The sequence below is a fragment of the Enhydra lutris genome, unplaced genomic scaffold (assembly GCF_002288905.1).
Source record: "Enhydra lutris kenyoni isolate GAN:26980312 unplaced genomic scaffold, ASM228890v2 scaffoldscaffold5, whole genome shotgun sequence".
Lineage (NCBI taxonomy): Eukaryota > Metazoa > Chordata > Mammalia > Carnivora > Mustelidae > Enhydra > Enhydra lutris.
In genome coordinates this window covers 28094374-28119778 of record NW_019154089.1, presented here as the reverse complement: position 1 = coordinate 28119778, position 25405 = coordinate 28094374, and the positions used below count along the sequence as shown (strand labels likewise).

The 25405-nt window shown below is 51.8% G+C and overlaps 2 protein-coding genes across 2 annotated transcripts; one reads left to right on the top strand and one right to left on the bottom strand.

Annotated features, from left to right (window-relative positions):
• Nucleotides 1–1002: 1002 nt before the first annotated feature.
• LOC111141255 (fatty acid binding protein 6) lies at nt 1003–6426 on the top strand. The gene is made up of 4 exons (XM_022493701.1): nt 1003–1138; nt 2315–2490; nt 3653–3742; nt 6316–6426. The coding sequence occupies exons 1-4, from the start codon at nt 1072–1074 to the stop codon at nt 6367–6369; spliced, it is 387 nt and encodes a 128-aa protein (XP_022349409.1). The 5' UTR covers nt 1003–1071; the 3' UTR covers nt 6370–6426.
• An 8793-nt stretch (nt 6427–15219) lies between these two features.
• Nucleotides 15220–25237, bottom strand: LOC111141095 (cyclin-J-like protein). Its single transcript, XM_022493427.1, has 4 exons — nt 25177–25237; nt 18778–19119; nt 17118–17277; nt 15220–15679 (listed from the first exon to the last, which is right to left on the bottom strand). Exons 1-4 carry the CDS (start codon nt 25235–25237, stop codon nt 15256–15258), a joined length of 987 nt encoding a protein of 328 aa, XP_022349135.1. The 3' UTR covers nt 15220–15255.
• Between the last annotated feature and the right edge of the window lie 168 nt (nt 25238–25405).

The window sequence follows — 25405 nt, the reverse complement described above, 5'->3', positions numbered from 1 at the left end:
TGCAAAAATTTTCATATTTAATAATAAAAAAAGGAAAGTCCTCAGAGAAGTTATGGTCAGTCGAATCTAAGGAGCAGTCCTGTAAGACAGGTGGGACAGGACCTGGAAGTCTGGGGTCTGAACCCCCACCCTGCCAGCTGTGAGCTTCGAACAACACAAAATCCACCGAGCTCCTGGCCTGTGGCTGGCATGTGGAGGGTCTTTGGTGCACCCTGGCAGCTCCTGCTCCAAGCTGCTCCCTGGGCCCCTGGGCTGCTGCCTGACCTTACTGGCATTACCAGCACCTTGCTTCTGTCCTTGCAGGGCTCTTTGCTACAGTCAAACTCATTTTTCCTTTCGTCATGGCCCTTCCCACCTCCATCACACTGTTCCCTCATCCTAGAGTATTGTCTCCTGTATTTCCCACCTTCTCCAACCCTCTGTCTCTCTAAACATCCAAGTCCTATGGTTCCTTCTGGACCAGCATCAAATGCCATCTCCTAGCAAAGATTCCCCGCCCCCCAGCTGCCGGCTTGCTCCTTCCCTGTGCCCCAGGCCACACATCGGCGTTCGTCTAGGGACTGGTCACATCCTGCCTGCACTAGGGTCCTCCACAGTTCTGTGTTTTGTCTCTGAACTAAACTGGAAGTTTTTGGGGGGAGGGTATATGTTTCGTTCATCCATGTCATCTCGGTGCCTGTCCTGCAAGTGGTAGGTGCTCCATGTGCTTTGGTGGATGAATGAGGGGCTGAACAAGTAAGTAAGGGGTGTGCAGAGCATGGCTAGAAGGTAGGGGAAGGATGAAGGGAGGGAGGGAGGGCAGAGGTGGCTGAGACCTTGGAAGCTCTGGCACATCGCCCTTGCTGGGAGTGGCAGAGGGAGCACTCCCCCAGGCGAACAACCTCAAGGCTCCACTGGGCTACGTCCTGCCCACGTTGTAAAACAGCAATTGCTTCCTCTTCAGGGCTGGAGGGAGAGGTGGGGTGACTTAGGGGCCGAGCCCCAGCGTGTGATGGCAGAGTTTATAAGCTGGGGCGCCGGGCCCCTCAGCACCACGACCTTTCTTCTTCATCCTCCAGCTGTCCCAGCAGCATGGCCTTCAGTGGCAAGTACGAGTTCGAGAGCGACAAGAATTATGATGAGTTCATGAAGTGCCTCGGTGAGTGAGAGCATGAGGACCCCTTCCCTGGGTTAGTTTGTCACAGCCAGCTTGGGGCCACCAACCCAAACTCCTTGCGACCCAGAGAAGCTGAGTTACTAGTCCGAGGACACACAGCCAGTAGTTGGTGAGGTGCAGACTTGACTGGTTTACTCATTCATTCATACATACACTGAAGACCTGCTACAGGCGAGGGCCAGCCCGGGTTCCTGATGGGCTGCCTCAGCATGACGTGCCCAAGGTCATGCTGTCAGTTAGGGGCAGAGATCATGAGCACCCAGGACCCAGTGATGAGATGATGAGTGGTGCCTGGGGAGAGGTGACCCAGAGGCCAGGTGTGAGAAGCCATGCATTCATTTGGCCATTCAACAAACATGGGCCTCTTACTGCGCTAGGAACTGTGGGCTGAGATTAGAAAAGCGCTCCCCTTCACCGCTCCGTTTGCAGTGCCCATTGTGAGGAACCCATGGGACCGTGGCCGTGAAACTCCTGCAGAAATCCTGGGGCACTCTCTAAGTCGAGGCAGTGCCACTGTCAAGAGTCAGAGGGAGGCCCCAGGGGACGAGAGGCCCTGAGAGCAGAGCATGTGCGCTCTGGGGCCTTGGGGAGACAAGAGCCCTTCTGAGTCAGTTACTGGGAGTGGCCCAGAAGGAACGGTGACTTGGTTTCACCTACAACAGCCTCATGTAGAATTGCAATGGCTCCAGTCTCAGTGGTAGACCTGGCTCTGCTGTTAGCCTCTGAGGAGAGGCTGGGAAGCCCGTTTCCTGCTCTGGGTCTTCATTGCCTCATCTGTGAAACACCAGTGTTAGAAGACAGTCTTGATGGTCCCGTTCATCTAGGACCCTGGGAGCATGGCAGTGTCTGTTATATTTGTGTTATAGTGCTGTCAGCAGAGCAGCTAGTATTTATTGTCAATTATATGCCAGGAGTTTTACAAGACACAATCACTTTAATTTCATCCTCGCAACAGCCTTGTGAAATGGACCTTATTACCCCCATTTTGTTGATGGGAACACGGAGGCTCAGAAAGGTATCCAAGCTCTTGGTTCATGGTAGAACTGGGATTTGTGCTCTTGACCATCGTGCTAGCCTGCCACCAGGGAGAAAAGCCTTCCCCCAGAGCCACAGGCTGTCAGCAGCTCTTACATGCCGCTCTGCTCATCCCTGGGCCAGGACTCCCCAGTGATGCTATCGAAAAGGGCCGAAACTTCAAGATTGTCACGGAGGTGCAGCAGGACGGGCAGAACTTCACCTGGTCCCAGCACTACCCGGGCGGCCACTCCATGACCAATAAGTTCACCATCGGCAAGGAGTGTGACATGGAGACCATGGGGGGCAAGAAGTTCAAGGTGAGAGGCCACTAGCTGCCCTTCCTTCTTTCCCTAAGCCTCTGGCTAACTTCTTGGTCTCAAGCCTGTTCCCTGGGGCTGCACCCCAAGCTGAGGCTCGGTTCTCGAGTCTAGCGTCCAGACTTAAGCGCTTGAGTTACTCAGCAAGTTAGCCACTCCCCGTTCTTAATGCTTCGGTCTCTAACAGACTCTAAAAACTGTTAACACTTGCCAAGCACTTAATGTATATTCCAGACACCTGTTGAATACTTCACACATGTTAATGCAGTGAATCCTACGAGTTACTATCCCATTTTACAGAGGAGGGAGTTAGGTTGAGCCCTGGGGTTCAGTCACTTGGCCCTGGTCACACAGCGCAGGCAGACCTTCATGCCCAGACAGCCTGGCTTCAGAGACCATAATCATTTGCTTGGGATGCCTTCCTGCGTAGCCTACAGATGCATAGCCCTAGAATCGGACTCTCGTGGGTCCGAAACTGTAATCTTATGTAAGAAAGAAGTAAAAGGTGACTGTCCTCTCTTAACCCAACCTGATCCCGCAGATCTTCCACCGATGCTGAGTCCCCTCTATTGCCCCCAGCCATGGCTGCCACGGTACAGAATGAGCGCTCCTAATGTTCATCTTCTGGCACTTGTGGATTTTAACAATTTCTCAGGATGTCCTTCTGTGTCAGCGCGATTCGATTTGCCTTATTCTTTTTAATGCTCACACAGTATCTTACAGTATGTCAATGCTACCCTTCCTTTAACACGCCCTCATTGATAGACACTGAGGTTATTCACTGGTGGAGAGCTCGGATGGCTGTTTAGGTTGCTTACGACGACAATGCTGCAATCCACATCCCAGATGACATCATCATTATCCTAACAATAAGGATCCTAACCGACTCCACAGTTAACAAGGTGCGCTCCTCACCTGTGGGGCACTGTTCTAAGCACTTTCCATATGTCCTATGAAATTCTTCAGTCTTCTTAGGAACTCTGGAGGAGGTACCGTTACTACCCCCATTTCAGAAGTGAGAAAGCTGAGGCACAGCGAGGTTGAGGGACTTGTGTGTGTCGTCTGTGTCCTGCACTTCCAAGCCAAGTCCAATCCCAGAGGGGACTGGCCTGCATCTGGGGGCCTCTGCCAGCTTGGGTTCCATGTTATGTTTCTCTTCCAGGCCACCGTGCACATGGAGGGTGGGAAGATCACAGTGGAGTTCCCCAACTATCGCCAGACCTCGGAGATCGTGGGTGACAAGCTGGTGGAGGTGAGTGTCTGCTGGTTCCTGGGACGATGATGAGAACACTCTTCTGCCTCCAGCCCTGGCTCTAGGGGCATTTCCCACGTGCCAGGCTCTTTGCTGAGTGCCCGGGGGACATCAACTCGTTCAACCTTCACGATACCCTGCTAGGTAGAGATGTTTCCCTGCATCTTCCAGGTGAGGGCACTGAGGGGCTGGGAGCTGAGTGGCTAGCTGGAGGGCACCTAGCTTCTCTGACAGTGCTGGGAACTGACGCTTGGCGTGACTCTGTCGCCTCAGCGGCCCAAGCGTGGAAGCCTATGGGACCCTCCCCCGAGTTTAAACCAAGGGGGGAGTCTGGGTGGGCCCCGCAAGGGCAGCCACCATGCTGCTCCACTCCCTCAAGGGACTTCAAGCCCTCCCCGCTAGATCTTCTGATTTTTTTTTTTTTAAAGATTTATTTACTTATTTGGGGGAAAGCGCACGAGCAGGGGGAGGAGCAGACAGAGGGAGAGGGAGAAGCAGGCTCCTCACTGAGCAGAGAACCTGATGTGGGGCTCGATCCCAGGACCCTGGGACCATGACCTGAGCTGAAGGCAGAGGCTTAACCCACTGAGCCACCCAGGAGCCCTCTTCTGATTTTTTAAGAGAAGCTGGAACTTTGCACTTCTCTGTGAAACCTCCAGACTACTAAGCTTTGGCAATGAATTAAACCTTTGAAAAAATGCTGGTAGGGGTAACACACACATCTGTGGCTAGACCCTTTCCACACCCGGTGCTCTGTAAACACAGACTGGAGGTGCTGCTCTCCCTTCATCTCACTTCCATTTCTACCCCTGGGGTTCCAGAATTTTCCCCAGGTGAAAGAAATGGATGTGAAGTTAAAAGCAAAGGTAGGCTCTTCCACACTTCGTTCTCCCCTTGGGAGCACATGTCCTGGGCCAGAGCTCCCTGGGGTCCAGTCTGCCCTCCCCAAGACTCTCCAGAAGGGAAGTGATGTGGGAGGTTGGGTTTGCCACACCCTTGTCCCCTCTTCTCTTCTTTATTCTCCCTCGTTTTCTTTTTCCTTCATCTCAAACCCAGCTAGAAGCCGAAGAGTCTCCATGACCTCCCATTATTCCGTTTTTACAGAGGCCACAGAGGCTCAGAGATAACAAGTAACTTGTTCAAAGCCACACAGCTAGTTTGTGGTGGAGGCAGATCCCAAAGGCTGACTTCTAGACTAGGCTCTCTGCCAGCTCTCCCCAAGCTAGTGGGTCTTTAATTAAAAAAAAAAAAAAAAAATCTAAAACTAAAGAGATGCACAGTATTTTAAAATATATATATAAAAGAACAAAAGTGACTCTCCATTTTTTTCCTGGATGGAAACTGACCTCTTAGAAAATCGATAAATGCTTTGGACACATTGTTACATGAAATGTCAGCCAGTGGGTTCTGACTCCCAGAAGCAAAGCTCCCAGCTTGTGAGGTGTGTGGGGAGCACCCAGAGCGGGAGAACCAGAAGCAGGTTGTGTTCAAGAGGAGGATCAATCTTCCCAAACTGAACAAACCTGCTTCCTGATTCCGAGAGGCTCCTAACTATGGAGCCTGTGTGCTGTGAGCAGTGCCCAGAGTTCAGGGTTGTCACGAGCACACACACACATGCATGCACAAGGGCAGAGGCATGCACACGGATTAGGTGCCAGAGAAAAGCTGTTTTGCTTGCCTATCTCCCATTCCTAGAGGCCCAGAATCATCCTGGACACCTCCATCCTTCACCAACAGGGATTGCATTAGGCGGGCATCCATCCTCCCCCTCCAGGTCACCGTCGCTCTAGACCAAGTCCCAGCCTCCTCCCTGCTCGCAGCTCCCCCTCCACGCCATCTTGCTCCCAGTGCCAATCACATGGCCACCCTTGACGGAACTGCTTACACAAGACGCCATTTGCCACCCACTCACTTCTTGTGAGAAGGCTGCCTCCTCTGCTGGGTCTCAGGGGCCTGGAGCCTGGACATAGCACTGCACCTTCACTGGACAGCTCCCCCTTGCCTGCCTTCCTCCAGGGCAGGAACTCTATCTTCCCACCACCAAGCACAAGTGCTCCATAAAAGGTGTGTGGTGAAGTTGAGTGTGGCCTCTCCATCTTAAAGGGGTTACTTGACTCCTCCAGACTTCAGTATTCACATCTCTATAATGGGTACAATCCTACAGCATTGTTGGGAGAATTAAATAGGATAACACAAGGGAAGTGCCTGGAAGTAGGTGAACTTCAGTGGACAGATGGAAGGTTACAATACAAAGAGCCCCATCAGCCCTAACATCTGTTTAGCACGTTTGCCTCGCTGAGTCTACACAGGAGCTCGTGTAGGTGAACTTCAGTGGACAGATGGAAGGTTACAATACAAAGAGCCCCATCAGCCCTAACATCTGTTTAGCACGTTTGCCTCGCTGAATCTACACAGGAGCTCGTGTAACAAATTGGGAAACTGAGGCTCAGAGAAGTGGTGCGACCTGCTCACTTCTACTCGCGGCTGGGACTGGAGGCCTGTCTTCCCCGACTGTGTTCCGTCTCACTTAGGGACCCCTGCAGTGACTCCCTCTTTCTGGCTGCTTCTTTCAGATCTCCACCATCGGAGGCGTGACCTATGAGCGTGTGAGCAAGAGGCTGGCCTGAGCAGCCAGGTGGGGCTCACAGGGGGCCCCAAAGCCACCAGGAAAGCTGGAAGAAGAAAACATTCTGTTTGCTCTGAACCTCTTTGTCTTTGTTTTTGTTTTCTGGTGTCTTGGGGCGGTTTCTAGCTGGGTAAGGGTGGGAAAGCCTGGAGGATGGCTACACAGGGCAAACCTTGGCCCTGAGACCCCTGTGGGCTCAGCAGTGTGGCAGAGGAAGGCCTGAAAATGGACAGCAATACTCCCAACCCCCTGCTGTTCGAGAAGCAGGGTGGGCACACTTCCCGGCACCCTTGCCCCACCCTGCCATCCGCTTCTCTGAGGGTAGAGACACAGGGCTCCTTTAACACACTGACTCTTCATGTGGGCCGCAGCGCAGGAGTATCAGATGGTGGTGGGGGGCACTTCCAGGAGAGGGTCCTGCTGCTGGCCTCCAAGGCTAGCAGATGAAGGAGGAAGACACCATGACTTGGCCAGAAAGGTGTTTTGGCATGGCCGTGGCTCTGCTGTGCATTGGCTGTGGAGGCATCCTTCCGGGCCTCAGTTTACCTAGTGGCACAAGAGGTGGCCAGGAGGACCAATAAGGGACTGAGGAGAAATGAGAGAGTATTAGATGGCAAGCGGGCCATGGGAGTGCCAAGAGGGACAAGAAGGACCTGGGATGTCCTGGTTTGGACAGCAGTGCCTGGGAGACACTGTGAGGGGCTTCAGCTGGCTGGGGAAGGTGGTCTGAAGGTGGTCTGACCTCCTGCTGGGTTCCTGGAGCTGAGTCCAGGATTCTGAGGAAGGCTTTGGGTCTTCCCTGCTTGATTTTGTCTGTCCAGGGCATGGGAGTGGGCACGGGGCGGAGGTGGGGACGGCTTGTGCCCTGGCCAGAGAATCCCTAACCCAGAGCACTGAACGGTCCTTTTCCCATTCTCCTTCCTCCTTGGACCCCCAAGGACCCCTCCTTGACTTCTTGCCCTATATTTTTCTATATGGCAATTCACTTATTTTTGCTACAATAGAAACTTTACATCACTTCTACATTTTAACATCTTTTTCCATAAATCGATGAAAACTATCAAAAAAGCCAAAACTGGACAACAGCTACATCCCGTTAGAGCCCCAAGCCTGCGGACTCCCTAAGTGAAGACAGATGTAACAGGAAAAGCAGCATCAAGTAAGCCACACTGTCCTTGGAGAAATCAAAATTACTGCAAGGCTACTGAAAAGAAAATGTACCCGCTATGAGAGCTGATCATCTAAATTATCTTGATTGTCCAAGTCCCAGATATGGGGCCTTAGAAATTAGGCTTGCTAGTGCCTTGCACAAGGTCTAGCACACAGCAGGTGCCTCATAAGTGCTACCTGACCCAAGGCGCTTCCAGCCCTTGTAATGCACAGCCTTTCACTGTCACAGCCCATCCTTGGTGACATGGCCCAGCTTACTGGCAGCTCCCTCCTGCCTCCTCCCACATTCTGCCCTGAAACTTGTTTATCTTCCCAAGAACAGCACTCAGCCTCCCCCCACCTCCCACCAAGCCAGTACCCGTGCATTCCATTGTTTTGCCAAGACTTATTGCTAATTAAGTGAACTAGGTAAGCATTAAATTAAACTAGCAGTGTTGCTGTTTCCCCTCCAGACTGAATAATTACTCATAATGAGCTTGGATAATAAGTCTCTAAATAACAGAGAGTTAACCATAATTAGGCTGAAAATTGAGAGATTGAGAGAAAGAGGGAGGAGGAGGAAGGGAGAGGAGGGAGAATAGGAGAGAAAGGAAGAGGAGGGGGGAAGGGGGAATGGGGAGAGGGAGGCAGGGAGAGGAGAGGAGAGAGACTGTTCTTACTTTGGCGACTGATTCAAGGACAAATCCAAATGGTTAGCAGGGGAGAAATTCTTAAGCCAGTATTGTTAAAGTCACACACGCATAGAAAAGCAGGACCTCAGAGCTCAACTAGTTTAAACTCTATTTCACAGATACGGAAACAGCAGCTCAGAGAGGGGAAGACAATTGCACACAGTCACATGGCAGGGAGTGTCTCTGAGAATAATGTGGGTTTTGGTATTGCCACCTGACGGAGGCTACAGCTTCTCAATCCATCTTCTGGAGCGGGGGCGGGGGGGTGGTAGATGGAGTAAAGCGAGCTGGAGGAAAGCATCACTCTGACGGCATCTTGGCAGGGAGGCTTTGTCAGGTTGACAGCTTTGACTCTGGGGACACACTGACAGGGTTTGAAATCCCTCCTCCACAGCCTAGAAGCTTTGTCCCCTTGGGGTAAGTTCACCCATTCCTCTGAGCCGGTTTCCTCACCTGAAAATGGGGATAATAATTGTACTCACCTGTAGAGCTGTCATGCTACAAGCTCACTAAATAGTTAGCTGTGGCCACCATGACCAGCCACCATCACCTCCACCATCACCACCGCCATTCCCAACCAGCATGTTGAGAGGGTTAGCTGCTTCCTTTGCTTGACTCCAGGCACGGGCACAAGCTGCTGGCTTTCTGTGAGTCTTACCTTGTCCTTGTGCAACATGGACCAAAAAACCTTTCCTTCCTGGGTCATGGGGGAGTTGCAAGGATTAAGGGTAAAAACCCACGTTCGTGGGCTTCCAGAAAGAAGAGCTTCGTCATTTTGCTGCACTGTCCGAGATGCTATAGTGACTCCCCACTCCACAGGCCTCAATTCGGGGGCCCTGTATCCCAGTCTCTTCGTGACTTTCATCCTGACCCGTGGGAGTGAGTCATTTCTTTCACTCTACGGGGCGGGGGGGGGGGGGGGGGGGGGGGGGGGGTGTAACTGCTTCCCTCCCAGCAAGCTCATCCAGCGAAGCGGGGGCTTTCCAAAGCATCTTCACAGACCACCACTAGGTGGCGCTCTACCACCCACCTGACGCCCCGAGGACAAGGTGGGAGTGTCTGTTAGGGGGGGCGGGGCGAAGGGCGGGCAGTGAGATCTGAGTGAGTGGGTTTTGGTGGCCGAGTGTATGTGTCATCTACCGGTGGCATGGCATTGGAGGCTACATGGGTTCCTCAGACAGGCATTTCTAAATTTGAAACCAATTCCTACCACTTGCCCATATTGAGACCTTGAGCCTTCCTGAACCCCAGTGTCTTGGTCTGGAAAATGGTAATAATACAAGCTCTTGAGAGAGCGAGCATGAGCCAAGTGTCAAATACAGGCCCTGGAACATCGTAAGCGCTCATTAAACAGCTCTAAGGGCCTCTCTTGCAGTTCTACTGGGGAGAATGGGCACACGCAGGGTCAGAGCATTTAGAGCAGGAAGAAGTGTCCAAACTTGGCCGTGCACGAGCATCTCCTGAGGGTCCTCTTAAAAGGATAGCTGGGCTCTGCGCCAGTCCTCCTGAACTGTACTCTTAAGGACGGAGACTAAAGAACTGTCCCTGTGTAGTGCTCCCCAGCCACACAGGACTTTGGAGACTATTCTGGGTCCCAAGCCTCCCATGTTTGCAGAAAGCATGACTTCCTGTGTATCCTGCCCATTGTGTCCATCCAGGGCAGCAACCTGAAATACTGGTCAGAGCTGGCCCAGCAGAAGCCAGACCACTCGAGTTCTTCCTTAGAAGCTAGAGCTAGGTCAGAAGTGAAGCTCAGAAACTCACCTGAGTCCCCAAAGAAGGGAGAGACCCAATTATTTACACTCTTTCTCATAGAACTCACTGTTGAATAATGATACTATACATTCCATGCTTAGTTACCATAAGCCCAAGCTGATAGCCTTCCCATCTTAGAAGTGGGGAGATAAGAGACTCAGAGCAGAGTGGTGGCTTTTTTCAAGGTCATCTAGCTAAGATCAGACAAGCTCGACCTTCCACCTCTGAGGCCCAATGTTCTCACCTATATACCAGAAGTTTCACACTTCCAGCCTAAGAACTATTCTAACTTACAATGTATTTTATTGGTCTTCTATTGTGCTAAGAATTTTTAAAATTTAATTTTAAATTAAATGAAAAATTAGTAGGTTTCCTAGAAAGTACAGATTCCAGTGGCTCTAGGGAGACGCTAGTTTCACCGCAGTACCCAGCGCATCATGCTGTGTCAGTCACCCAGCTGGACTCACTGCGTTACCTGCCTGGTCCTGGTGGGCATCTGGACTTGAGACTCCTGCGAAATGCTATGGCCTTTCTGTGGAAATTCAAGTTACAAAGGTTTTCCCTGAGGAACAGAGAATGAGGTGAGTGAGGGCTGGTAAGATTCTTTCCTAGGCATGTGGTGCCAGGGATGGGCAGAGCCAGTCCACAGGCAGGGTTCCTCCCAGGGGATGCTCTGGGAAAGGCCCAAGCCTGGTCCCAGCTCTCCACCTTCACATGGGGTTCAGGGAAACCCTCCCAGATCCAAGCCTGCTGGGGGAAGACAGATGGAGCCATAAATCACGTTAGCCTAGGGTAGATGTGCAAGAAGCCATTTCTGTATTTCTGTCTGTTGCTGAGCTTGCCTGCCACATCGTCAATCAGGAGAACAAATGGCTAGCAACCCTTTTCTTTTATGAACCCATATCCATTATCCTGTCATGTCTTCCCCACCAGGTGAGTGCAGCGGCTAGCTGGGACCATTACAGAGCCTTTTACTCATCCTAAGCCCTTGAGGTACTACAAGGCGGCAGGACAGATTCAAACTGCCAGGGTGTGAAGTGTGGCCCCTGCCTTCCCCACGCCCCCATTCTCTGATCTGTAAAATATGGCTAATAATAGTTCCTACCTTGTAGGGTTACTAGGATGATTATCAACAAGAGGAGCAAATTCCTTAGCATTGCACTTTGTACACAGTAAATGCTCAATAAATGCTAACAGCTATGATTCATGCCACCGTCACCTTCATGTTCTACTGGGGGAAAGTAGCTGAGGGCACCACCATCAAACCAAGTAAGCCAACTAACAAGATCATTTCAGATGGCTTTAACAGCTATGAAGAAAATAAGAGGAGTAACGAGTGACTAGGATTCTTACAGACCTCTTTGGGAGGTAACACATGCTGAGGCTTCTTAACCTCGCTACTGCTGTTACTTCAGGCTCGACTGTTCTTTTTTGTGGGGGCCATCCTGGGCTGTAGGATGTTCAGCAGGGTCCCTGGTCTCTACCCGCTATATGCCTGCCACCCTCTACCCCACTAGTGATGACCCAAAACGTCTCCAGACATTGCCAAACGTCCTCCAGGAGGCAAGAATGGGCCCTGCTCTGAGAATCACGGATGGAAAGGATGAAGGGAGAGGAGCATGCTGGTGGCAGAACAGGGGAGGGGGAGTTTGAACCCAAAAGGCACGAGGAAGTGGAACCTTGACCCCAACGCTAATCCAAGCATTTACGATGTTAAACCTAAAGGAAAGCAGGTTCTCCTTGGAAAATGGATCTGCATGTCCCAAGCCTCCACACGGCTTGGCAAAAGAAATGCTGCACAGAACAAAGAACTAATAAGCATGGAACAAGGCCTACGTCTAGAACTCAGGCGGCTCAGAAATTCAGACAGGCATGCGGTTTCCTTACTCTGTCTTTTGGGCCAGAAACCAGGCCCTGTGTGAAGTCCTCCGCTGGAATGTCAGAGAAAACATGCATCTGAGTCACCTGGAAGCCAGCTAGAAATGCAGATCTCCAGGCCCCACTCCTCTCGGAGAATGCCCCACACCATTGTGCAGGTTGCTCAGGTTTGAAAATCTCTGGAATGAACCAGAGGTCAGCCCCAGAAGGGCCTTTAAGGCATCTCTGGGCTTTTTCAAGCTTTCCGAACTACTGCCCAGCATGGGCACGAATCAAATCCAACACGGACGGCCCATGTGTGGGAGAAGTACAAGAGAATCCCTTGGGGCGAAGGCGGGCAGGAGCCCAGGACCTCTGTGGCTCAGTCCCCTTCTTGAGCTCAAAACCACACTACTCAACCATCTCTAAGTAACAGGTGGAGAAACTGAGGCCTGAAGACACAGGGATAGTGAAGTGGGTGCTTTTGGTAAAGCCATGACTTGCCTTATCGTCGAATCCCCAAAACCTAGAGCCTCCTCCCTCGCCTGGCCTGCACACAGCAGGTAGGGAGTCCTATCCCCAGCCCTGCCCTGCCCTGTCAACACGCATGGTTCCCAAACAGCTCCCGGGGCTGGACTTCAGCCTCATGCCCTGAACGTGTATCTCGTCACACCTCCCGTCCTCACCGAAGGCATCCGTGCTTTGAGAGAACCACTCAGCGCCACACTGACACGTGTCCCCAGAAAGGTTGACAGCAAATTCCATCATCGATTCTATGGTACACAAATTTTTACTTTTTAACCCTCCTTATAGAAGAGTGCAGTGTTTCATCAGCAGTATCTTAAACACAGTGCCCTGGTCTAGTTGGCAGGTTTTCCTTTAATTCTTCTTACTGGCACATAAGACAATGGTGCATCCTGAAGGGGACTTCATGTTTGGTTCCAATGTGCATTACTTCGCTTAATCCTCAGGAGAACCCTCCGAGGTGAGTGTTATCACCCCCACTTCAAAAGGTGAGAAGATGGAGGCTCAGGGCTGTGGAGGCAGCTGCCTCCCGACAGCCAGTAAGTGGCTGTGGTGAGTCATACGTGGTCGCCTGGGCAGGCTGCGGTGTGCGGCCGTTTAGTCAAACCCCAGTCCAGGTGTCGCTGGGAAGGCACCTGACTGAGACACTTCTGATCAGTAAGCCTTAAGTACGGGAGACTACTCTCCGTGTGTGTGCGTGGCGGGTGTGTGTGTGCTCATGCTGTCAGGTGAGGGCTGTAGAGAAAAACAGGTCCCCTGGAGAAGGAGTTCTCCCCAGAGACTGTTGCAGAAGTCTTGAGTTTCTGGCTTGTCCCACACATTTTGGACCCCAGCCTCCTGGCCTTCCCTCCACAGTTCCTGACCTGTCAGCCCTAGCTGGGTGAGCCAATTCCTTACAACGCATCTCTCTGGCTACATATATCAACAGGTTCCGTTTCTGTGGAGAGAGAACCGTGACCAGTACTGGTAGAGCTGGGGTGTCCAACCTTAACTTCCGCCGTGGGTGTCCCCAGGGAGGCCCAGCTCCAACTCGGGGGGCAGCACCCAGCTCCACGGCGGCCAGTCTCATGTTGCCCACACCTACCCGACCCACCCGACCCCCCCATCAACCTCCCAGCAGGAGGGAAGACACCCCTGGGGGCTGGCGGAGAGGACAAGGGAAGAGAACAGAGACCAAGAGCAGGTAACATGTTTATTGCAGGACGCCTTCTTCTGCTGCTGGGCTGGCTGGGAGCTCTACTGGGGGGCCCCTCACAAGCCCCAGTCCCAGAACAGATGGACATATTAACTTGGAATCCAAACCAGTTTCATATAAATAGAAGGAGGTTGGCAAACGAAAAAGAGAAAAGCAACAAACAAACGTGTAGTTATCCTACACTCGAGTGACAAAGGGGCAGCAGCGCCCTTATCCCCGTCACCTCTTCTTACTCCGCTTCTACGCGGAAGCTTCCACTCGCTCTGGAAATCACCTTCGGATCCAACTCAGCAGCACATAGCTGCCTCCCTGGCAGGCCCTGAGCCAGTCTCCTGGACTGGCTCATAAGCCAAGAAAACCGAGATGGGTTCTTCTTCAAACAAACAAACAAACAAAAACTGCTTCTGTGGTTCTTTGCACCTCCCAGTTCTGATGGGTGAACACCATATCCCCCTGACCCCAAACCAACCAAAAAAACAAAAACAAAAACAAAAAACCACAAACAAACAAAACAATGAGCACAAGCCATGAGTCAGAATAGAAACATATTGCACATGGTTACAGGAGTCTTCCTGAGAGCCCAATTGCGGCGGGGACCCAAATACTGGCTTTCGATCCAACCAATCGTTGCCTGTCAGTGGTTGTGACATATACCCATGCACGAGCCCACTCCCCAAGTCTGCTGGCATGAAGCAAATATTCCACATTTTTAGCCTTCCCTATTAGCCAAACTCAAAGCCATGGCTGGGTTTAACCTCGTGCACCATTAAGCCCATGGTAGAGGGAGGTGGGGGTTGTTAGTGGTAAACCCTTGTCTACCCTTCAATCACTTTTTCCTCTGGGTGGTTGTTGAAGTTCTACAGGTGAACACAGCATCCAAGATGTGGAATCTTCCAGAAGTGAGAGCCTGGAAACTGGCTTTCCCCAACCACATGCTTCTGAAAACGCATTTTCTGCTGTTACAAGCTGGGTTCGAACCTACAGCTTGCGTGCGACAGGCAATGTGGCAATCCACCTTTTTCTTCTCCTAAGGAATTTTCAAGTATCATAAAATCCCTGATACAGTATGTAAACAAGATACCTTACCGAACAGAAAGCTAGGTCACTTCGGGAAGCAGCACCGGGTGAAATATCTAAAAAGCCAAATAAGGTTTTAGATTTGACAACAAAAGCAAGACAGCCACCCACCGTGCCTTAGAAGGCAGACGCTCAGGCAAAAACACACGCAGGCTCCTCTGTACGGAGCCAGGGAAAGAGCACCGAATTCGGCATCTGCTGGGGGTCCTGAGAACACGTCAGGCAGTCCCTCCTTGTTCAGTGTCACCGACGCTGGCAAGGAATAAAGTCTTTGATGCCAGACACCAGACATGCTCGCGGACTGACCGGTGTCCAGTCTCCTGGCCTCTCACCAGGTCTTTCTCACTCCACTGGGTCCCTCCTCCGGACGACTGTGGCCGAGCCGACCCCCTGCACCCCAGCTGCACATGTGGAAGACGTTTTTCAGAGGAATTCTCTCGGAGGAGGGATGACATGGACTATTTTGCTCTTTTGTTGGCTTTCATTAAAAAGAACATGAACCCTCTGTGTTCAAAGTCAGCAAAGCTCTGTGGGGACGGCTTCCCAGTTGCCTCACTCAGCTGAGCTCCCCTGAACTGTGTCCTCTTCCCCTGCCCAGGTGAGTTTCCAAGGCCTCCCTGTGTGGCCCGAAGGTGCCCTATCTGTCGAAACAGCCTGTGGGGAACGCGTGGCTTCCACTGAAGTAGCTGCTTCCGTAGCTGGTGGCGAGGCAGTGCCTGGGCTCGGCTGTGATGGCCATCTGCACGCTGAGGGGCGCTGGGAGGGACACGGGGCACACATCCAGGGGCTGGAGGGTGGGGTACAGGGTGTGGAGGGATGAGCCAGAGCCCCCAGAGAGCAGACTCCCGGAGCGGTGGGCCTGCAGTGAGTCCCGATAGGCCAAGCAGAGGTCCTGCACAGGGGTCTGGAACGAGGCCAGGCCTGGTGTCGCCGGCTGGCTGAGGGTGGGGTAGGCGGGCGGCTGGAACAGCACTTGGGTGGGGGCGGGGGTTGTGCTGGGCACCACTGCCAAGGCCTGGCTCTTGACTGCGACAGCGTCCTTGAAGACGTTGTCATAGGCTCTGAAAGGAGAGGACCTGGGTGAGACCTGAGGTCAAAGGCCATAGCAGCAGACCCCTGAGTGAGCCCCTAAGTGGAATTCGAGATCTGTGTGCTGTGACCCCACGGCCGCGCCCAGCCCATGCTCAATGCCCACAGCGCTGTCCCTGCTCTTCTCTGACTAAACTCAGACCTCAGCCCAAGCCTGGATCTGCTTCCTGCGGAAACCCCTTCTGGCCCCTGGAGACTAGCCTCACTGTCCTCTAAGCCAGTACACTGGCCCATCTCAGCGGTCAACCCCCCAGATGATAAATTCCGGGTTACCATCCGGCCCCTGCCGAGCGCAAGCTCCAGGAGGGACGGCCTGGCAGCTGATGAGAACAACCTCTGCCTTCGGGGCACCCCCAAACCGATCTCAAGCCAGCCACCCTTGGGGCCCAAGTTTCACCTTCTGAAAAGGGGATCAACAGGTTTATTTCCATCTTTAAAAAAAAGCTTCCCATAAAGCTTCTTGAAATAACAATTCCATTAATCTAGCATAGACTCAGGTTAAGACTGGAGCACAGGGAGGCCTCGGATCTGAGAAGCTGGGCATCCCAGAAGCCACCACCACGGTGAAGAGGCAGGGCTAGTGGCTGCGAATCTGGGGACACCTATCTGCATTCAGACCAGACCATATGCTCTGGCTCTGAGCACGTTCGACAGATTTTAAAACAAGGTCCAGGGAGCAGGGTGGACGGTTTGGAACAACGACACAAAGGCAGCCAGCTACCAGCAAAGCTTCCTTCACCAGGAGGCTGGGAGGCAGCTCTGGGTGGGGGAGGGGGCCTGGCCCCTTTGTGAGTGGGGCCAGCATCTAGCAGATGCTGCCACCTGTTGGGCGAAAGAGGAATGGGGTGCAGTTCTGGGGACTTCTCAGTTCTGTCTCCTCCCTGCGGTCACCACTGAACGCTTCCTCCTTCAATACCAGTTTCATAGTGATGGTTCTATGCTGCCTTTAGACACCTTCTCTGATACACTCAGTATGTCCTTCCCAGTATTCCCACTGAGGCCTCTTATGTTAAGCCCCTCTGAGCTTAGCTGGCTAAGAGGTCAGCTTTGTGGCCACGTCTAAGGAAAGTAGCTTATCACGAGTGTAATGACTCAGTGTAACCGTCCATAAGGCTGACTGATGCACCGGGGCTCAGAGCACACAGCCCAGACACTCAGAAGGGTATGCACACAGCTTCTCTTCTCCCCCACCCCTTGATCTTAACATTGCAAACCCAGAGCTACCCGAAACAGGAAGGTTCACCTCTGCAAACCTCAATTCTATCAGGAGTCACCATGGCTCACTTTATGGGAAACACTGCCTAGGGGAGCCACCACAACCCTCTGACTTCGAGAAACTGTGTAAGGTGGGTCTTGAGAGCAAGTGCCTGGATGTTCCGGAAACACGGAAAGATCGGGGGCGGAACTTACACCAGGAGGATTTCAATGCACGTGCTGAGATGTTCTAGGGTGTAATTTGAGATCTTCTGTAGGTCTCTGGTCCAGTAGGGAGAAAGCTGAAGGCAGATCCTGGCGGCCCCAACGCAGGCCGCAGCAACCACAGAGGGTGGGAATTTGTAGAAAATATGATCTGAAAGAGAATCACGGCGGTCAGCACCACAGAGCCTCGCTCTGGGCTCCCAGGGCCTCTCTGCCTCGGGCCTCCCAAGAACTGGTAGACAAGTGATTCAATTCAAGCCTGTTCACGGCTGCCACATGCATCCAGGATGAAAAACTGGACACAGTGTGGAGTTCTACTCCTGAATCTTAAACACCTTAGCTCTCAGTCTGGGATTCCTGGTGTCAGCCTAGAGGAATCCTTTTCAAAATCTCGTCCAGAGCTTCCAGGGGCTGCCAGGGGCTCGCTGACGGGCTACGGAGAGCACCACAAACCATAGGACTGACACAGCACGGCAAAGGCTCCTGTTTGGGGGGTGACTACAGGCTGCTTGCTAAAAGGAACAAAGCCTGGCCTACAGCAGGCACTCAGTAAAAATCTGCTGAATGAGTGAACAGCCATAAGCATCTGATACTCAGAACTAAAACTAGCACCTGACTTCCGTTTACTGAGGAACCTTCTCCCACCCTCAGCTCGACTGACCTATGACTGGCCAATCAAAACTACACATATTTAAGGAATACATGAGCTGCTTTGGTACACGGATACTGTGTGAAATGAATCTTAGTGTCCTACTAACATGTCTGGCACCATGGGGAAGCCAGCCCTTCTCATGTGCAAAGGCCAACTCCTCAGATGCCCAGGATTTTCACGAAGGACACTGGGGATGAAAGTGTCCTCGTTCTTACGCTGCTTATCATTTCTGATGACTTTGGCGTCGGCCTGTTAAAGTCAGAGTCAAGCAGGTGGCATTATGGTGACAGGAGCCGGCACAGAGCCAGACTCCTCCTCAAATCTTAGCAATGACCTTGGGTAAGTTACTTCACCTCTTGAGCACCCGTGGAGGAAACAGATTTGTAAAACAAGAATAACAGTGATTTTCATGTGGGGTCACTGGGAAATTACAATGACATCATATAACCCAAAGCACTAAAATAAGTGGCCTGGTTCACAGTATATCCTCCATTAATGCTCGATATCCTAATTGTTGATCTTGTTACTCGGAACCATTTTGGTTTGGGGTGGGTTATTGGGGGTGGTTTTATCAACAGTATTTCTGACCTGGCATTTTAAGATACCAAGATACTTGGATTTTAAGACAGTGGGACGAGTGGAATTCAAATAATGTCCCCAAACAGGGTAACTTTATTGCTAAACATTATTACTAAAACTAACCCCTCCCCCACCCTACCTGTACAATGACAACTCTTCTGGAATGACCTAAGACCTAATGATCATAAGAAAAATTAGCAGGTGATCAGTACGTCAGTAGGGTGCCAGCCACCAGTATCCAAGCTGCTATTTGTCGTTACACAGTATCAGTAATGCTGGAAGACTCGCTGCCCCTTCCTTGTGGACCCCTGTGAGGTAGGAGTGCTCTGGGTGGATGGGCTCCGCTCAGTAAGGACTCCGTGGGTAGACATGCCTCTGTGTGGTTGGGGAAGGGGAAGAGGTCCCGCCGTCGGGCCTCACCTTGCAGGGTGACCTCTAGGAAGTAGTGGGCGTACTCCTTGAGGCACTCTTTGGTCTTGTGGGGGCAGGTGGCAGGCCAGCTGTGGCAGTGGTGATCCTTCTGGCTGACGGAGGCCAGGAGGTAGTAGTCCAGAAAATGGGCAGGCGTGGGCAGGCAGAGGTTCCAACTGAAGGCCTCCAGGAGCAGCAGCTCCGTGTTGAGCAGCTCCTTCTTGGTGAGGGTGAAGTTCTGGCCGCTCAGGACCCTCGTACTGTTTATCTGCTCCAGCTTGGGGACGTGGTCTTCCCTGTCCTCAAACTTACCTGCGAGAGAAGCAGAGGTTACTGGAAGACGGCACTTGCCTGCCCCAAGAGGTAAAGACCCACCTTCAAGTGCCTGGACGGTGCGGGCAGGGAGGACAGAAAGCCACCCACTGCCAAGGGACCAAGAGCACAGGTTCTGGATCTGACACACTAGGGCTTGGCTCCCCAAACCATCACTTCCAGCTGCGTGATTGTGCCCAGGTGTCTCACCCTTTCCGTGCCTCAGCTGCCTCCTCTGTAAAATGGAAACTAAACCTCACAAAGCTTGTCAGGGACAATGAGGATGTGCATACCACATGTTCAGGCCAGCATGTGGAACACAGGAGGTGCTCAGTGGCTGTTAGCAACAGTAGCGACGGCCTGGGAAGTAAGGGAGCCCTCTCTCAAATCCCGTCTGGCCCTCACTAGTTCAATCTCAGGACTGGTCAGGGGTCAGACAGCCAGAGTCAGAATGACCTTACAAATCTGACCCTGTCCCCTCACCATGTAGAAAAGCCCAACAATGGCTCCCCATCCCCTCAGCACTGGGTTTAAGCCCTGTCAACAGGTTTTTAGCTTGGATTCCCTCAGAAACAGTTTGCTTGGGAGGTGAGCCTAGGAAAGACGAGTAGGTGGGGAATGTGGGAGAAGACAAGAAAGGGAGGAAAAGCAAAAAGGGAACATTATCTTGAAGTTATCCGTACCCCAACCTTCACTGCAGCATTGACTACAATAGCCATGACAGGGAAATGACCCAAGTGTCCACTGACAGATGAGCAGATAAAGACAACTTGGTCTTTATATACAATAGAATAATATTCAGCCTTACGAAGAAGGAAATCCTGCCATTTGCAACAACACGGATAAGCCTTGAGGGTATTATGCTAAGTGAAAGAAACCAGGAAGAGAAAGACAAATAATGTATGATCTCACTTATATGTGGAATCTCAAACAGCTAGACCATAAACACAAAGAAGAGACTGGTGATTACCAGAGGCAGGGGTGGGGGAAACTTGTGAAGGTGGTCAAAAGGCAAAAACTTCCAGGGGCGCCTGGGTGGCTCAGTCAGGTAAGCCTCTGCCTTCAGTTCAGATCATGATCTCAGGGTCCTGGGATAGAGCCCCGCATCAGGCTCCCTGCTCGGTGGGAAGCCTGCTTCCCCCTCTCCCTCTGCTGCTCCCCTGGCTTGCGCTCTCTCCCGCATGTTCTCTCTCTCAAATTAAGTAAAACCTTTTTAAAAAAAATTCTCATACTAGAAAAAAAACTGTATGTGAGGTGACAGATGTTAACTAAACTTACTGCGGGGATCACTGCACAATACATACATAGATCAACTGGTTTTTACACACGTGAAACTAATACAATGATGTGCTCCCTTCAGCAGCACATATACTAAACTAATACAACGTTAAATGTCAATTATATCTTAGAGAAAATGGGTGTGGGTGTGACATTACAGACTTCCGCCTTCCTCCCTTGGAGTGCCATGCTGGGAGTGCCGCATGAGGAAGCGGGTCTGGCCTGCTGGAGGTGGAGAGGCCACAAGGAGAACAGAGGTACCCAGGCAACAGCCAGTACCACCTCTCAGACACACGAGTGAGACCTTCCAGCCGCGTCCCTCCGGGGCTGGATGAATGAGCGCAGATGAAACTGGCAGAGGAAACGCCACGCAACCCACATCACTGTTGTTTAGATCGCCGAGTGTGGGCACGATCTGTTTGGCAGGAACAGAGAACTGTGATATATTCCTATCAATGGCAGCGACAAAAAGATGTGAAACCCCACAAACAGGCACGTCACACAGCTCAGAAGGTACTGAAGGAACCGAAGGAACCATGAATAAATACCGGAAGGTCCTGGAAATAAATGGCATGAAACAGAGCTGCATGGGGCTAGACACAAACACACATTAAACACGAGCCTCAGTGATCCCATTCCAGGGTCAAGGGAACTGAGGTATTTACACAGCAATCCTGGCACTCAGCAGGGGCAGGGAGCTCCAGGGGCGGCCTGCACGGTGGGAGGCTCTGCAGGTGGGGCCGCCACGGGCCTTAACCCACCCGGCCATGCGGAAACCACGCACACCTGGCTGTGGCTCCATCCGTGCCATTCTCTGAAGCACCACCCCAACCCCGGTTGCCCACCAGCCTTCATCTACACAGCCCCCTGCCTGGGGAACTCTTTCTCTTCCCCTCTTCGCTCTGCCAACTTCTCTCCCTGTCCTTCACCCACATCCCTGCCCCTTGGAGGCCTTCCCCGACCACAGTCCCCGTCCCACCTGACCCCCACAACACAGTGACTCCTGAGCCTGGCCTCAGTGTGGTCGCCTGTGGCCTCTGAGCCCAAGCTGACTGGGGACAGAACACCGCTGAGTGAGTGTGAGGAGAGACAGGGCAGCTTGCTGAGCTCAGAAAGCACGCGTCTGTCTGCACCGATTAAAAGCGCGACAAACCATCTACACACCTGTGCACCACAGTGAGCTCCTCGTGACCCAGTTCCCATCAGACTTCCACCCTTCTCAGGAGAGAGAAGGGAGTAATCACTTCAGGCTGCCTTACAGCGGATATAATGCATATCTCAGGCAGGCCTCAAAAAATGTCCCTGAGAAATGAAACATGGCCTCTGGGAAGCCAGCATCTCTGTCTTCTCAGCGAGCCGTACGGAGGCCACTACACAGACAAAGACGTTATGACACAAAGCCTGGTTTCTGCCGGGCAGGAGACAAGCTGGCAGAAATGTACAGAAGAGCGAGGAGTGGAGACTGACGGCTGAGCGGCCCCTCCACAGCTGACCGCAAGCCCAGACCTTCTCCTTCTGGAGCTCTACCGTCAGGACCCAAGCCTGGTGGGATGCCACCTTCAGGGCGCACACCTTCCCATGTCCTGCATGCAAGGGCAACTCAAGCAGGAACAGCAAGGTCAACGCTGCCCAAGGGGCAAGAGCCTCTTGTATGGCTGGAAATCCTGGGGTGGGGCCTGGCTGACGAGGCCTTGCCAGCCCCCTACACCCTCCCTAAGCAGGGGACCCTTCCTCCAGCTGGGAGTACTCACCCCTCACTCACCCTATCATGCGTTCTCTGGTACCCAGTTCTGAGGCCACCGGATGTCATCAAGGCACTTCTCATGCTCAGACTACTTAATATCAACTATTAATATTAATGACTAGCACCTGACCAATAGGTCATTAATAGGTCGAAGCCTGTGAGGACAAGAACCACGTGTGACCCGTCTGCAGCTATGCCCCCAGGTCCCAGCACACTGCCTGGTACGTAGTAACTGCCCCATGAATATTCGTTGAAAGGATGAATGGTATTCTCTTAATAGTTGAATTTTAGGCCATCTTAATTGTCCTCTGATTCTCTCAGATTACGTGCATCCCCTAATTTTTTTCTCCAATGAGCCTATCTTTGTGCAATTTAAAAACAAAGAGAAAATATTTTTGCAAAATTGTGATGTTTTCCCTGAACCTTGTGCTGAAATAAGCCAACCCTGTTCACAGACACTCAGTGGATACAAGGGCTCATTTCTTCCCCAGAGCAGAGGGTGGCACCGTGAAGGTCACAGCCCCAGCCAAAGCGTGTATCAACTTGGGGGTGGCGCTAAGACCCTCGCCCAGCAATCTGCTCTGACCCGCAGCTGTGCTCAATGAGCTAGTTTCCTCCTGGCCCTCAGAGCTTTTCCAACCTTTCCGAGCTCTGCCTTTTCCCTAGTCACCAGGCCCTAAAGGATTACCCTCCAGTGGAAGGGGCCATGGATTACTAAGGCATCTGAATTCACCTGCTCCCCAGGCTGGAGAAGCTGCTGCAGGCCAGGGCCAGGCCCAGTGGGGTCTGAATCCCCAGTGAGTTTGCTCTGGACCTGACATTTGTCAGAGCAAAAGCTCAGAGAACTTCGCTGCTCACCTAGCAGGGATCTCAGAGTCCCTGCTCTTTGCGGCTGGCCGGCAGACCCCAGCTGAGCAGCTACTCCCCAGCATGAGACAGTTCGTGGCCAGAATATGAGTTTCCTGGTGCTGCACTTGTCTGGCGGACACTTCCTCCCCTCCTCCCATGACGAGAGCGCGCCAGCCCTTTGTCCTGGGTGCCTCGGCCACCGAGCGCGGCCACTCAGCCGCTTGCTCCTTATCGACAAAATGCATTGACACCAAATGCCTGGAACTCTTCAGCAGGTCCCCCAGGGACACGTGGCCGACAGACGTCTGAGTCTTTCCAAGTCAGATCAGAGCCACACACTCACAGACTATGACTCCTTCAACATGCGTTGTATTTGGAAAACGTTCAAATCCACAGGGAAGTTGAAATGATGTTAACAATGAACACAAATGGCCCTTCAGCCAGATTTACCAAGGGCTGACTCTGAGTCACATTTGGTGTGTGTGTGTGTGTGTGTGTGTGTGTGTATTTTGCGGGAGGGACCATTTCTAGCCACGCTGCAGACGTGACATGCCACCCCTGGACAGCATCCACGCCTGACGTCATTTTCCTACATAATCATAACGCTATTACCAACCCTACAAATGTCAGCATTAACGCAGTAACATTTTCTTTCCTTTCTTTTTTGTTTTTGTTTTTTTTTTGAAGTAGGCCCCACACCCAACAGGGAGCTGAAACGCACCATCCTCAACCTAGAGTTGCAGGCTCACTGCCTGAGCCAGCCAGGCGCCTCTGCAATCGCATTTTCTCATATTCGATCCACATCTGACTTTCCCCCAACAGTCCCCAAAATGCCTTTTGTAACTTGTGTTTTTCTGGATCCAGATTCGACAAGGTTCACACACGGTGCCTGTTCCATCTCTTTAGTTCCATCCTTTGCTTTTCATGACACTGACTCTGGATGAATCTGCACCCATTTTCTTCTCAAATGTCCATGTTCTGGGGGCGCCTGCGGGCTCAGTGGCGGAGCACGCAAGTCTTGACCCCAGGGTTGAGTTCAAGCTCCACGTCGGGCCTAGAGCTTACTTAAAAAAAAAAAAAAGAAAGAAAAATTACGCCCCATATTCTGGACTGTCTCCTCAGCATCCAACAGGTTGGGTAAGGAAACTTACAGAGGCCATGTTCTGTCCCTTCTTACCGGATCCCATCAGGAGTTACATAATGTCAGTTTGTCCCAGCAATAGTGATGCCACATTAGATCAATTGGTTAAGGTGGTGGGGACACCAGATCTCTCCATTTTAAAGGTACAATTTTCCTGTGAAATTAGTAAGTAATCTGTGAGGTGGCACCATCAGACTCCGTGAATATCCTGTCCTCCAACAACCTAACTCAATGCTTTGGCATCTACAAATGAGTCTTTCCTGAATAAATAATTACATTGGGGTTGTAAAAGCATTTTTAAAAAAAAGATTTCATTTATTTGACAGAGAGTGAGTGAGAGAGGAAACACAAGCAGGGGGAGTGGGAGAGGGAGAAGCACACCTTCCCCAAGAAGGAAGCCTGGGATCATGACCTGAGCAGAAGGCAGAAGCTTAACGACTGAACCACCCCAGCACCCCCGAAAAAGAATTTTTAACAATTCTATCACTCTATCTACATTTTACTTTCTTTCTTTTTTTAAAAAAAGATTTTATTTATTTATTTATTGGACAGATAGAGGGAAAACAAGCAGGGGGAGTGCGAGAGGTAGCCTGTAGGACTCTGGGATCATGACCCAAGCCGAAGGCAGATGCCTGACGACTGAGCCACCCAGACGCCCCATCTACATTTTTCTTTTCTTTTCTTTTTTTTTTTTAAAGATTTTATTTATTTATTTGACAGAGAGAGAGAGAGAGATCAGGGGCAGGCAGAGAGGCAGGCAGAGAGAGGGGGAAGCAGGCTCCCCACTGAGCAGAGAGCCCGATGCGGGGCTCGATCCCAGGACCCTGAGATCATGACCCGAGCCAAAGGCAGAGGCCTAACCCACTGAGCCACCCAGGCGCCCCTACATTTTTCTTTTTGGATGGTCACACCGTCCCAAATTTGAGCAGGGGGAACCTTATCGACATACTTTTAAAGACTTTTTTTTTTTTAATCCTAAAATTCCCCAAGCGCTCACCCTGGGTCTGGAGCTCAGGCAGAGAAGCATGTGAGCCCTCAGTGCAGTGGAACCTGCAAAGAATGCTGTTGAGAGCCCTCTGCCCACCTGGCTGACATTTCCCCCACTTCTCCGGGGGCTGGTACACAACCTGGAGGGCCACAGCCATTCCACGCAGGTCACACAATTACCGTGCTGACCACGGTGAGTCCAGCCAAGTGGCCTAATCAACCACAGAGGCAAGACAGCTGTCAATTCAGCAAGCCTCCGAAGGGACTCCCCACAGGCCAGCTTCCCCCCCCTTTAAAAAAAAAAGATTTTGTTTTATTTATTTGTC

Bases quoted from the DNA above. Each gene is read 5' to 3' on its own strand.
- LOC111141255 (XM_022493701.1), top strand. From the start codon at position 1,072: ATGGCCTTCAGTGGCAAGTACGAGTTCGAGAGCGACAAGAATTATGAT. The intron at 1,139-2,314 runs GTGAGTGAGAGC...TCCCTGGGCCAG, and splicing joins TGAGTTCATGAAGTGCCTCG to GACTCCCCAGTGATGCTATC. The intron at 2,491-3,652 runs GTGAGAGGCCAC...TTTCTCTTCCAG, and splicing joins TGGGGGGCAAGAAGTTCAAG to GCCACCGTGCACATGGAGGG.
- LOC111141095 (XM_022493427.1), bottom strand. From the start codon at position 25,237: ATGGCTGTGGCCCTCCAGGTTGTGTACCAGCCCCCGGAGAAGTGGGGG. The intron at 17,278-18,777 runs GTGAGGCCCGAC...ATTCTCTTTCAG, and splicing joins CCTAGAGGTCACCCTGCAAG to ATCATATTTTCTACAAATTC. The intron at 15,680-17,117 runs GTAAGTTCCGCC...CTCTCCTTTCAG, and splicing joins TGCATTGAAATCCTCCTGGT to AGCCTATGACAACGTCTTCA.